Source organism: Ictalurus punctatus, chromosome 11 (genome assembly GCF_001660625.3).
Source record: "Ictalurus punctatus breed USDA103 chromosome 11, Coco_2.0, whole genome shotgun sequence".
NCBI lineage: Eukaryota > Metazoa > Chordata > Actinopteri > Siluriformes > Ictaluridae > Ictalurus > Ictalurus punctatus.
The window spans coordinates 27,303,496-27,318,648 of record NC_030426.2 but is presented as its reverse complement, the minus strand read 5'-3'; the positions used below and the strand labels follow the sequence as shown (position 1 = coordinate 27,318,648).

The following is a 15,153-nucleotide window of genomic DNA, read 5'->3' as shown; positions in this document are numbered from 1 at the left end:
CTGGTGTCGTTGGAAGTCTCGCTGGCAGGTAAACTTCGTCCCACATTCAGAGCATCGATATGGCTTCTCTCCCGTGTGAACGTGCTGGTGTTGTTGTAAATGAGCCTTTCGTGAAAAACTCTTCCCACAGTCTAGACAGTAATACGGTTTCTCTCCGGTGTGAATACGCTGATGAACATGGAGACTAGACTTTTGTGTAAAACTCTTCCCACACTCTAGGCAGTGAAACGGTTTCTCTCCAATGTGAACGCGTTGGTGTCTTTGGTGATGACACTTTTGTGTAAAACTCATACCACACTCTGAGCACTGATACGGTTTCTGTCCAGTATGAACTAGGAGGGGATTAATGAGAAGACGTGTCTCACTAAACCTCTTCTCACAACATGAACACTGATACAGTTTCTCTCCTGCATGAATGTGCTGGAGGTTTCTCTGGCAAGTAAACTTCTTCCCACATTGTGAGCACTGATACGGCTTCTCTCCTGTGTGAATCCGCCGATGTTGTCGGAGATAACTCTCTCGATCAAAACTCTTTCCACACACTGAGCAGTGGTGATTCTTTTTCTGCACTCGTCTGTCAGAGATCTTAGAGTGGAAAGTATCAGAGATTTGTTCACTACTGCAGCTCTCCACAATTTCCAGATCCTCACATTTAATCTCTTCTGACTTCATCATAGTTGAAATGCTTGATATTCTTGTGGAGGTTAAGTTATGATGTGTAGGAAAGAGGACAACTGGAGGAGACAGGACACCCCTCAAATCTGCAACAGAGAAAGACAAAAATGATTGATTTAAAATTTTAACCAAATAAACCATTTTGCTATAATCTATACATCTGAAAATCAGAGCTACAAAATAACTTTCCTAGGTTTCATGAATAAAATGATTGAGCTAGTGTGTAGTGAAATACAGGGTGTTAGAGTGATGGAGCTCCGAGTCCCTGACCGAGTGAACCTGCATGAGGAGGTGGTTTTGTAGAGACTCCAAAGCGCTTGTGTGAGTCCTTAAGGGCGTCTGTTAAATTCTGTACATGTAAACAAAACAATTTAAACTTGATCAGTATATAAAACTTATCTAATACAAAATTATATTATTTTAAGTCGCTCAATTAACGTTTACATTAATAAAATGAAACTCGATTATGATTAGCGTCAACGTAGTAATTAATAAATAATTATATAATTATATAATAATAATCTGGACACAGTAAGGTTTCACTATGAGCCCTGATAGGATATATAGTGCACTACAGAGTGTGTAAACACCACTATTTTATAGGCTGTGTAGTGCACTAGCACAGGAAGTAGAAATCCATTTAGGATTCAGCCACTGTTAGCCGAGTTGAACTTACCTTAATCTTTACAGCAGAACGCAGTTAACCTCCTCAAATACACCCACAACGGATCAGATGGAACTGTGGAGGTAAAACCCTGTCAGAAATATTTGAATGTAAAGATGATTAGTAGAGTCGGAGAGCTCAGATCATCAATCAGCAAAAGTGCCGTACATCTTCTTCTATTTCTGTGAATGTGTGGCGGAACGCGACCTTGACGCTCACAGCGACACCTACTGGAGCATTGTATTAGCGCTCATGAAAGGATATCAAAGGGAAAATAAAACTAAATTAAAGCTACAAGCAGCGATGAACAGGCACTCGGGGTGCACGTTTGGGCTGCTCTGCCAGGGGAATGCCATTCCACTTTAAGTACTTTTTTAGCACTTATATATTGTTAGGAGTGTATCGCAAAGTAAAACAAGTAATTTCCTGTTGCCAGCAGGTGGCGCTATGACTATAACTGACTACTGGCATGTATATTGCCTCAGGCCAGGTTTTGTACAAAACATGTGACATTTGGTGCAAACTGAACATTGCATGTCTGAATTAGTGTAAAACATGACAATTCATGTTGCCAGCAGGTGGCGCTATGACTATAACTGAACATTGGCATGTTGATGTCTTCAGGCCGGGACTTTAAACAAACTTGTGAAGTTTGGAGCAGAATGGACATTGTATGTTTGACTTGTAACAACTTCCTGTTTCATGGCAAAACATCGAAATGTGTGAGTCTGCCACACCCACGCCGTGCAGCGAAAACTTAAACGCTTCGCAATTTATCATCGTCAATGCCTTGAGATGAGACTGACCAAATATAATGTTGATCTGATGAAATCTCTAGGAGGAGTTCGTTAAAGTACGAGGCCTGAGAACAATGGTACTCTGTGTATTCTATAAAGTTCAAACAAGCATAATGTTTTTCATAGCTACATTAAGAAAAACATCTTTGTGCTGTTCTACTTCTACAGTGTGTCCCAAAAGTCTCCATACATATGGAGGGGACGATGTACACCAGCACCATGTCGGTTGTGTCTTTGTCAGTCGCTTGGTCCACAACACTTACAGTCTTTTTGAATTTGTTAATAAGTTTGACGACAGTGTGGTGTATATGTGGTATATATGACAGTATATGAATGTGGTGTGGTATATATGACAGTGTTGACGACAGTGTGGTGTGCTCGCCATGTTTCCTGTTAAAGTCCATCGCAACCTTGCTACAGCTTCCTGATCCAGTCATGAAAATTATTTCAATACGTCCTTCTTAAAGGCTATCTGAAAAAAATATATATAATATAGCCTAAACGAAGTATGAAAAATTTTGGAATACATTTTGTTAAAAAAGTGTTAATGTATGGAGACTTTTGGGACTTCCTGTATAGTGTCACATCCTATAATGTAGATCTACACAAGATATGTATTTTATGAACAGAGAATTATGCAATTTTTAGTTTCAAGTGGCAGCAAATACATTTGTGACCAAATTACCTTGAAAATGATTTACCTTCTCTGCTTTACAACTTGTCCTCATTTGCTGAACGACTGTAACCCTTCTGGCAGTGCACATACACCAGGATTCAGATGTAAAATAAATGTCTGTTTATTTCTAGGGAAGGTTTAATCAACCCAATAACAAGCTCTGTACGTGTGATAGAAGTGTAGTCCATGGCGGCCATGTTTGTAGGCCGCAGTGCAGGATGGGAAATGTAGTCACTGGTTTGCTGTGACGTGTCAAAACTGAGGTGAATTGAATTGAATTGAATTGTACATCAGTCGATCTTTTTAAATATTATTAGAAGACTATTTTTTTCACTTGCTTTCAACTGTGATTTACGTGGGTGTTTATTTCATATATTTTTATTTGTTTATTATATTTTTATTGCATTTTCTACATTTACATGTATATGACCTGTTTCTGCTATTATGTGAAGCAATTTGGTCAACATGTGTTGTTTTTAAATGTGCTATAGAAATAAAAATTGATTGATTGATTGAAGTCAGCGTTAATTTGGTCTGTGTGTGGACCAGCAGTGGTTCCGACCGACTAATATGATCCAGTGGACCGGAACCTGCTTGCTAGATGGGGCTATATTAGCAAAACGGCCTTCGGTTGTTGTGGTGATTAGAAGCGCTAATACAATGCTCCAGGAGGTGTCGCTGTGAGCGTCTAGGTCGTGTTCCGCCACACATTCACAGAAATAGAAGAAGACGTGCGGCAGTTTTGCTGATTGATGAGCTGAGCTCTCCGACTCTACTAATCATCTTTACATTCAAATATTTCTGACAGGGTTTTACCTCCACAGTTCCATCTGATCCGTTGTGGGTGTATTTGAGGAGATTAACTGCGTTCTGCTCTAAAGATCAAGGTAAGTTCATTAAAATAAGGCTGGTTATTAGGTGTATATTTACTTATAGATGGAAATCTTTCTGCCTGTTCTGCTCATGTGAAGAGGACTGGGACAGGTCCCTGACAGGTCATATTTTTAGATATCCTGGAGCTATTACCAGACACAGGAATAAGAATCTTTTTGTAAAGAGATGTTTTATCTAATCTAGCTAATTTAATGAAATATGGAACCAAAAGCATGATTTTCATTTAAATCTTCTTCTTCTTCTTCTTCTTCTTTTTGGTCATGTCTGACTATAAGTAAAAGTAATATTCAGTTACTTTTACATAGGTCCTAAAAGACTGTGTTGGCATTAGAAATGAATCCGTGACTGTGAGAGTGGTTTATTTGATTAAAGCACTTAGTTGTATCTGACACTAGCTTGTACAATATTATCAAATACAAGCCTCATAATGTATTGTTTCAGCAAACTGGTAGTGGTGGAAGGTTCTAAAATCCTGTTTCTTTTGTTTTCATTAAAATTACAAAGTCAACATTGTTTTAAATTCTGTATTTGCAGCTTGTTTATTTCACCCGTGCTAACTGGCAGAAGCAGTGAGAATGACCAGAATATCTTCATGTAGTCCTATAATGAGAGTCGTTCCCGTTCTTTTTCTCTCCTTCTACACTTCAACATCCACACCATATAGAGCTAACAGTTTAGCAGCTTGTGATTATAGTCAGAGCTCGAGGTGTTCTGTCCTCCAAAAGCTTAGTATAACCTGCTGTCATATTCTCTCATCACTTATACATCAGTGTGTGTGTGTGTGTGTGTGTGTGTGTGTGTGTGTGTGTGTGTGTGTGTGTTCGTTCTTCACAAGCATCTTTTTGTCCCAATAAACTAAGACTTGCAGTCATGCAGCCTGTGTCTAAACCTTTGGGAAGCAGAAGACAGCCAACAGATATGCACTAACTGCCTCAGCATTGACTTTCTTAAGGACTCTGAGTCATATATCATCGTAGGTTGACTTTCTGGCAATGCCAACATTGGTGTGCTTGGATTCTGAGTCAAATCTGACTTATCTCCCAAAGCATTAACAGTTCAGTAGTTGCAAACAAATCTAAGGCTCATGTCCTTCAACTGATTTGTCCTTATACCCAATTACTACTCATCCTTTCTGTTCCTCATCAGAAGAGAATGAGGATGCTATGACATCAGACATGTCCGGATTGTTCTAAGCTGATAATGGCCTAGCAGTTGAAGTCAACTTTATCATCCCCAACATCTGAAAATGGGGCGGAGTTGGTTGCAGCCAGCTTGGAGGCAAGCTGACTAGCTCTGAAGTCGTTGTGGTTACGCAAGTCATATAAGTTACATAGGTTCCCTTTTGAATCTAGAATCTAGCTCCTCTCAAGGTTTCTCTGTAGGAGTTCTCTGGAGGTTGTGGGGCAAGGATTAAGGTTAGGTTTAGCATTCATTTGGCTGATGATTTTGTCTCACAAATGAAACGGAATGTACGCTACTTGACTTTTTCAAGTTGGATATGTTACTGGAACAATATTTGGTTTACCCTCCTTACTGACGTCTTGACACTTCTGAGAAGTCCTTCCCCATAACACTAGTCAGTTTCCAAAAAGGAAAGCAATGTTGTTTATAGATTAAGCAATGTGGTTTACGTGTTAGAAATATAAAAACATTGATCATTTTACCTTTTTTTTTTCCTGATGCAGATATGAGTGGTGTACGGTCTTCCCTTGCTGTCCTCTTTCCTACACATCTTAAATTTACCTCTGCAAGAACATCCAGAGATCCTTCTAGGGTGAAGTCAGATGTGTGTGAGAATCAGGAATCCACAGAGAGCTCCAGTAGTCCCCAAAAAGCATCTGGTACTTTTCACACCATCTCCTCTCAGGGCAAAAAGAAAATTCACCCCTGCGCACTCTGTGGGAAGAGTTTCAGTCAAAAGAGTACTCTCAAACAACACCAGCGCATTCACACAGGAGAGAATCCCTATCACTGCTCGCTGTGTAGGAAGAATTTTTCTAGCCAGAGTAGTCTCCAGCGACACCAGCACATTCACTCAGGAGAGAAGCCGTATCACTGCTCACAGTGTGGGAAGAGTTTTATTGAGAGTGGTGATCTCATAAAACACCGGCGTGTTCACACCGGAGAGAAGCCATATCACTGCTCACGATGTGGGAAGTGTTTTACACAAAAGAGTAACCTCCAGAAACATCTGCGCATTCACACAGGAGATAAACCGTATCACTGTTCGGACTGTGGGAAGAGTTTTACTCAAGGAACTGACCTTAGAGTTCACCAACGGATTCATACAGGGGAGAAGCCATATCACTGCTCACAGTGCGGTAACCGTTTTATTAGCCAGAGTTGTCTCCTGCAACACCAACGCATTCACACCGGAGAGAAGAAGTATCAGTGCTCACACTGTGAGAAGAGGTTCAGCGAGAGACGTAATCTCATACAACACCTGCAAATTCACAAAGGAGAGAAACCGTATCAGTGTTCGCATTGCGGGATGAGTTTTAACAGACAGAATAATCTCCAGCAACACCAGCGCATTCACACTGGAGAGAAGCCGTATCGGTGTTTAGAGTGTGGGAAGAGTTTTAATCGAGAGGACGCTCTACAAGAGCACCAACACGTTCACACGGGACAGAAACCCTATTACTGTTCAGCATGTGGGAAGAGTTTTACTAGACATAGTAGTTTCCAACAACACCAGCGCATTCACACGGGAGAGAAACCGTATCACTGCTCACAGTGTGGGAAGAGTTTTCGTAACCAGAGTAATCTCCTAAAACACCAGCGCATTCACTCAGGAGAAAAGCCGTATCTGTGCTCAGAGTGTGGGAAGAGTTTTAATCGAGAGGACACTCTCCACGTACACCAGCGCATTCACACAGGAGAGAAACCGTATCACTGCTCGGACTGTGGGAAGAGTTTTCGTAACCAGAGTAATCTCCTAAAACACCAGCGCGTTCACTCTGGAGAGAAGCCGTATCACTGCTTGTTCTGTGGGAAGAGTTTCAGTCAAAAAAGTTATCTGAAAAATCACCAGTTTGTTCACACTAGAGAGAAAGTTTATAAGTGTTCGCAATGTGGGAAGAGTTTTAGTACGCACAGAAACTTTCAGCGACACGAGTGCGTTCACACAGCTGAGAATGAGGACATGCAGCAGTTCTCATGAAAAACTGTGGGAATGAACTAGTTTTATTCTAAATGCTTAGACATAAAATCGTGCAGATACAGTCCAAGAGCTTCGGTTAATGTTCACATCAAACGTCAGAATGGGGGAAATATGTTCTCTGTGACTTTGAATACATTATAAAATACATTGAATAAAATAAATACTAATTGACAAGACCCAACACTCTTCTATCTATCTTTTAACAATAATACCTCCCTTTGCTGATTTTGCTTTAATTTCTGCAACTGCAAAATCCTGGAAGTATTGCATGGTGTTAGTTCAAATAATGTATAGCCCTGCCTTGTGCCCCGAGTTCCCTGGGATAGTCTCCAGGTTCCCCCGTGACCCTGTGTTGGACTAAGTGGTATTGAAAATGGATGGAAATCATGGGGTGAAGGTATATAATGGTTTCATGCAGGTATGAGTGAAACCCCACAACGAAGTGATGCATTAATTAATTTTCTGTGCATCATTTAGTTATGGGGTTTCATGCATATTAATTAACTATTATTTTTTTAAAAATTAATAATGAAGGATATTAAGAAGCAGGGGAATAAGGTAGACTGGGAAATACAGAATGTTACTTAGGCCTAGGGCTGCACAATTAATCGTATATCGATCGCGATTACGATTTTGGCTGCCCACGATTACATGAACATGATCGACTGCGATATTAACGTTTAAAGTTCGTCCTCCACTCATAGAAAACTCACCTGCAGATCAAATCATGCTCTTCCTAAACTTACAGCCAATCACCATAGAGCAGCACAGTGATGATGTCATTTTGTATTGCCAAAACCCGGAAAGGATGTTAGCATTTTAGCGCTCGATCTGCCAGTTTCGCTTCGAGCTCCAGTGCTTTGCGTGAGGAGAAATCATGACATTAACATGATGCTAAATGGCACTACAGACGTTTTCGGGGACATTAAACCTCATCACGCTGAATGGGAAAAAACTTTGCAGATAAACTCAGGGCTCTGTGACTAAATATTTATTTGCACCGGTGCGAGTGACCTGTTCAGAGTTGTACAATACATTCGGGATAAAAACTAAAGGAAGTCCAAAATGCATCTACACTGAGCAACAGTTACTTTCACACTGTTTTTCATCTCCTCAGTCAACCGAACAAGTGTGTAAATACTGCAGAGAAGCCATTATGATGACGAGTAACACTTCCTGATCTTTCGCTTCAACTTCCCGATCTCACAACCGCCATCTTTTATTGATCCCGCAAAATGACCTGAACTTGCACCTGCTTGTGTAAACACAGCAGCTTCGCGTGGAATAAATTAATAATAACGCTAACGCTACAAGGTGGGTTTAATTCAAACTCCTATATTAAATAATTCCTCACCAGTCATAATCAAGAGTAGCAACTGTTCAGTCTGTAAATATACAGTACAATGCTGCTCTCCTTCACTAACTTTAATTCACTCCATTTAAACTCACGGTTGCCAGATATCACAAGAAAAGTCAACACCAGTTTCCATGTTTTGATTTAATCCCCACCAAAACACAATATTATCAGCAGACATGAACACTGTACTGGGGCACCGATCTAAAACTGATAAACAAACAAAAATAAAACTACTAAAATGTAAAGACAGAAAATGTGCTTAGTTATAAATAAATCATTTAATATAAAAATAGATATAATAGCTTCATAAAATATAAATAAAATGAGAAATGAAATAATGTTTAATTACTATGGGTTGCATTTAATATCAATTTGACATTAAGCTTGGTTCACTATTTCTTGAGAAAGCTATTAGCCTTTTTCTTAATATGGATAATTTTTGTGTTAGTCTACTTTTAATTAGGACTCTATTGTTTAAGATATTTAAAAATAAATATTTTATGCTTGTTTATCAATTAACCAACAGTATTTCTCATTGCTATTATTTTAATTCAATTAACAGTGACCATGAGCAGAGAGCTTACATTTAACTGTTTATGACCTCCTGATTAAAGCTTAATCAAAAAAAAAGATTGGTATCTGGATCAGTATCGGCTGTAAAAATCCTGATCGGTGCGTCCCTAATGTACACCATTAAACTAAACTGCTTTGCATCTGATGGGTAAATGAACTCACCCAATCACATCCTATATGAGATTATTCAGATATATACACAATATACACAGAGCGGTTTGAGAACTGACTCCATCCCAGAACCATGACAGTGGAAAATGTTTAAAGTGTAGCTTTAAATATATTTAAGAGGAGCAGACTTCAAACACTGAACATTGAAGTTTATTGTATATTGTATTTATACATATGTTTATTGTATTTGTTTACAAGGTGAACAGGTAAACAGTTGCTTTTTGCATACAGTCTGTTAAATTAAGTGGAAATATTACATTTAGTTTAGCAGAAGGTAAATGAATGTGTCATGGCTCACACTATGTTCCTAAATTCTGTCATAATTGACCAGCTCAAGTTTTCTCATGCCTACTTGTGTGTTATATTGTGGCATGAGAAAACTTAATAAATGTGAAAGTGCAATAAAAATATGTTGTCGCAAAAGTCAATGAATAATCGTGATAAATAATCGAGATCTCAATATTGATCAAAATAATCTGGATTATCATTTTGGCCGTAATTGTGCAGCCCTACTTAGGCCTATTACTTAGTAATGAGAATTTCATTTAGTGAACTTATTCATTTTAATGCTGAGTTAAATTCGGGGATTTTTTTAAAATCATGTGATCTGCTACAAGAAATAAATTATTAAATGCTTAACTTTCAGTGGTGGCTTTCTACTGTGATTATTACTAAATCTTTTCCTAGTGAATTATGAAAAACATTGCTTAAATGACTTTGGAAAACATGGTAGATTTTCTGCTCTCTGTGACTGTACTGCATCGAAAATAAATAAATGAATGAATAAATAAAAAGCACTGTATTCTATAAAACTCCGGATGAGATTAAAACTAGGTAAAGGCATTTAATGTATAAATTAATGAATTAATTATAATTTATTCAGTAGTCAGCGTTAATTTGGTCTGCGTGTGGTCCAGCAGTGGTTCCGACCGACTAATATTCGGACTAATATAGTGGATCGGTACCTGCTTACTATCTGGGGCTATATTAGCAAAACAGTCTTCTGTTGTTATGGTGATTAGGAGCGCTAATACAATGCTCCAGTAGGTGTCGTTGTGAGCGTCTAGGTCGCGTTCCGCCACACATTCACAGAAACAGAAGAAGACGTGCGGCAGTTTTGCTGATTGATGATCTGAGCTCTCCGACTCTACTAATCATCTTTACATTCAAATATTTCTGACAGGGTTTTACCTCCACAGTTCCATCTGATCCGTTGTGGGTGTATTTGAGGAGGTTAACTGCGTTCTGCTGTAAAGATCAAGGTAAGTCCATTAAAGTAAGGCTGGTTTAGTAAGCGATAATCCACGGATAGGAGCGCGTTACACACGGGGAGGTAAAGAAGTCCCCGAGTGTATTCAAAACATGTAACGTATACCTAGCTCTGGATTATCCTATGGAGCCCTTAAACGGACATGGTGGTGGAAAGAATTTGGGATGAGAGAAAAACAATTCTAAGCTTTTGCGTTCCCTCGTAAATATAGCCTACCTGTTGTGGTGTTCTGCGCGGTGGTTCGCGCTTGTATCTTCACAACATCCCTTGGGTAATTTTTCGTCGAAACAATGCTCTTTCGCGTAATATCCTTTTCAGGTGTCTTTCACTTATGTCAAAGCCATGCCTCGAACTAAGCACAGACCGCATTTCTTTATATTTGAGTCCAATTTCAAAATAAAACTCTATGAACCGTTCCATTGTGAACCTACGGAGCTGTGTGAACCACTACCAGCGGGAAAATAAACAGCAAGTGTTTGACCGAACTCAACAGGTTTAGTGAGGGAACGCAAATGTCTAATAGTGCAGCTTTAAATATATTTAAGAGGAGAAGACTTAAAACACTGAACATTGAGCTTTATTGTATTTGTTTACAAGGTAAACAGGTTAACGCTTGTTTTTTTGCATACAGTCTGTAAAATTAAGTGAAAATATTACATTTATTTTAGCAGAAGGTAAATTAATGTGTCATGGCTCACACTATGTTCCTAAATTCTGTCATAATTGACCAGCTCAAGTTTTCTCATGCCTACTTGTGTGTTATATTGTGGCACATTAACGTTACTATATCTAAAAAAAAAAAAAATAATAATAAAACAAAAAACACTAAACTTCAACTGTGCTCCTAATTTTTTGTAATCTCCTAAAAGAAATTAGCTGCATTTACATGGACAACAATAATCCACTCTTAATCCAATTAAGACCATACTTTGATTAAGAAACTACCATGTAAACAGCAATTTTTACTTACCTTAATCTCATTAAGGTCATAATCGAAGTAAGCCGTAATCGAATTAAGACGTGTGGAGTATTCCTGTTTTAGTCACATTATGGACGTGTATTACAGACATGTGAACACCTTAATCACATTATGAACGTCGTGTGAGAGTTTTCACCGCATTTTGCGACAAGACACGATCACACACGAGTTTCACGTTTTACGGCAAACGAGAGTACGGCCGCGTCCCAAACCGCATACTTTCCTACTATAGGCCTGTAGTGGGGGAAAAATACATGTATCTCGACTACTATATAGACGGTAAGTACGCGGTTTGGGACGCAGCCCACAGCTTCAAGCAGTCGTCTATTTGCACGTATAGCATGACAAATAATTAACTGCACTTAAAGCGTTCGTAAAAAAATTGAATAAAAACACCCAAAACTGTATACGGTACCATAACGAAGACAAACTGTATGTTGATACGTGAAACTCTTGAGGGACGTCGGACGGCGTGGCGCGGTGACATAATGACGCGGGCTGTTAATCTAATTATGTTCTAAAACATGTAAAATGGGAACATGACAGAAGTATTCTAAAAGCGACTCATGTAAACACCTTAATCACATTATCGTAATCTGAGTAAGGTCAATAATTAGATTAATGCTGTCCGTGTAAACATAGTCTCTGAGTAAGATAATAATGTGATGTCGCAAAATGCGGTGAAAACTCTCACACGGTGTTCATAATGTGATTAAGGCGTGTACATGTCTGTAATACATGTCGATAATGCGACTAAAACAGGAGTACTCCACCTGTCTTAATTTGATTAGCGCTTACTTCGAGTATGAGCTTAATCGGATTAAGGTAATTAAAAATTGCTGTTTACGTGGTAGATTCTTAAAGTATGGTCTTAATTGGATTAAGAGTGGATTATTGTTGTCCATGTAAACGCACTGACTGTTCTTGCCTTTTCTGCATATGCCTGAATTGTTTTCATTTAGTTGGATATTGTTATATTTGATGCATATTTTCATTTGGTTGATGGTATTTTTACTTATCCTATATTTTGGGTACAATTTTATTTATATTTTGCTTCTACGAGATGATGCACTTTAAGGACCAGTCTAATTTGATGCAAAGATTTGTACATTAGCAGGAATGTAGCACAACATGGAGGTGAAAGCAGCGGTCTGTTTATTTAAATGTGAAAGTGCAGTAAAAATGTTGTCCCTAAAATCAATGAATAATCGAGCTCTCAATATTGATCAAAATAAGCTGGATTATCATTTTGGCCATAATCGTGCAGCCCTAACTCCTGACAGAATCTTAATATGAATAACTGAATCAGTTTAATCTAGCAACATTTAAACAGCTCATAGCAACAAGGGAGCGCAATTACAGCTCCTATCTGACAGCCAATTCTAAAACTGGTTTCAGCTAAACATCAAGAAAGCAACAGTTAGCAGCTACTGTTCACCCTGAGTGACTAATCTCTTTAGCACTTCTGAAATCCCCTCCAGAATGCACAAGTCAGGTTCCAGACAGGAAAGCTCTTATGTAACTCTTAAATTCAGCTTAAAATTAAAGCAATGTGATTTACTTTTTGAAAATATTGAACCACTACCATCTTTGTCTTTTTCCTGATCCAGGCATGACTGCTGTCCTGTTGCAGGTGTTCTCCTGCTGTCTTGCATATGCAGTGTAAGTTTACCTCCACAAGAATATCAAGAGATCCAACTGGGATGAAATCGGATGAAATTAAATGTGAGGATGTCGACCCCTCAGAGAGCTCCAATCATCACCAAAGCTCATCTAATATTTCCCACATGAACAACTCTCCCAAACCAATTAAACCAGAAATTCACCACTGCTCATTGTGTGGGAAGAGTTTCAGTAAAAAGAGTTATCTCAAACAACACCAACGGATTCACACAGGAGAGAAACCGTATCACTGTTCACAGTGTGGGAAGAGTTTTACTTGCCTTAGTCATCTCCATAACCACCACCGCATTCACACAGGAGAGAAACCGTATTACTGTTCACACTGTGAGAAGAGTTTTACTTGCCATAGTCATCTCAAACGACATCAGCGCATTCACACTGGAGAGAAACCATATCACTGCTTAGAGTGTGGAAAGTGTTTCAGTCGAGATGACAGTCTACAATTACACCAACGCGTTCACACTGGAGAGAAACCATATCACTGTTCACACTGTGAGAAGAGGTTTACTTGCCAGAGTCATCTCCAACGACACGAGCACATTCACACAGGAGAGAAACCGTATCACTGCTCACACTGTGGGAAGAGTTTTACTTGCCTGAGTCAACTCCAACAGCACCAGCGCATTCACACAGGAGAGAAACCGTATCACTGTTCACACTGTGGGAAGAGTTTTACTTGCCAGAGTTATCTCAAACGACATCGGGGCATTCACACAGGAGAGAAACCGTATCACTGCTTAGAGTGTGGAAAGAATTTTAATCGAGAGTACAGTCTCCAACAACATCAGCGTATTCACACGGGAGAAAAACCGTATTACTGTTCACAGTGTGAGAAGAGTTTTACTTGCCAGAGTCATCTCCAACGACACCAACGCATTCACACTGGAGAGAAACCGTATCACTGCTAACAATGTGGGAAGAGTTTTCGTAACCAGAATAATCTCCTGCAACACCAACGTGTTCACTCTGGAGAGAAGCCGTATTGCTGCTCACTTTGTGGTTGTAGCTATGCTTACCTCTGCAATCTCCAGCAACATCAGCGCAATCATGCACAACCCACATTTTTCTGAAAGCCTTACAGAACTCTTTTTAGATCTTGGCATGATGACGCCACATACCTCATTAACACAGGGGACACCAGACACTAGATCTGAGAGGGGTATAAATAATACCGGTTCCACCTGCACTGCCTAAGCAGGTTCTGACCACAGGCACCCAATCTTCAACACCTGATTCACATTATATGCATGTGAAAGTGTGATGCAGTATATGTAGGGGTGTACATGCTTTTTCCATGTGACTGATATGGATTTATTTTGTTAATTTAAATTGTAAAAAATTACTACAAAATGTCAATTTTATGTCATTTGATGTAGTGTATCACCTTTATTAATAGGCACTGTTACAAAGAGGATCAAATGTTTGCTTGTCCAAATATGTAAAAAAAAAAAATCTTCCATGGGGTGTACTTTTTTTTCCCCCACATGACTGTACAAGGAGTTATACACAGTATATTAATTGCAGTCAAAACCTTGGTCATAAGCTCCAGAGCTGTGCTTACAGACTATAACAACCACCACGAATGGAAATTTAAATAAGCCTCCTAGTTGCAAGAACATCGTGGTAGACTCTGGTGATTTTTACCAGCACACACTTTATTTTGGTTTCAGAATCAGCCACGTGTTTATAATCACGTTCACTACATACAACAGAACACAGTTGTGGTTACAAGCAATTAGAAAGGGATAATTAGTCCAAGGAGCTCTGTCTTTGCAGCACCCATTTTATCTCAGCTAAGCAGCTATCTATCAGATCAGTGAACTTGGCTTGCTAACTAAGAAGTCAAGCAGTTAACCTACAGTGGTGCTTGGAAGTTTGTGAACCCTTTATCATTTTCTTTCTTTCTGCATAAACATAATCAGATTTTCACACAAGTCCTAAAAGTAGATAAAGAGAACCCAATTAAACACAGGAGACAAAAATATTATACTCTGTCATTTGTTTATGGGGGAAAATGATCCGATATTACAGATCTGTGTGGGGTAAAAGTATGTGCACCTCTAGGATTAGCAGTTAATGTGAAGGTGAGATTAGAGGCAGGAGTGAGTGAGTGAGAGATCTGTTTTATTTAAAGAACAGGAATCCAGCAGAGTCTGATCTTCACAACACAAGGTTGTGGAAGTGTATCATGGTATGAAAAAGGAGATTTCTGAGGACTGTACATATAAAATTGCATCAGTTTTTATGTTAA

At 39.0% G+C, this 15,153-nt stretch overlaps 1 protein-coding gene across 1 annotated transcript; it reads left to right on the top strand.

Annotated features, from left to right (window-relative positions):
- The first annotated feature begins 3,472 nt into the window (after positions 1-3,472).
- Positions 3,473-15,153, top strand: LOC108272211 (zinc finger protein 850). The gene is given in 3 exon segments (XM_053683628.1): positions 3,473-3,699; positions 5,392-6,732; positions 13,095-15,153. Coding segments are annotated over 2 exon segments (2,217 nt in total). The 5' UTR covers positions 3,473-3,699; positions 5,392-5,393; the 3' UTR covers positions 13,973-15,153.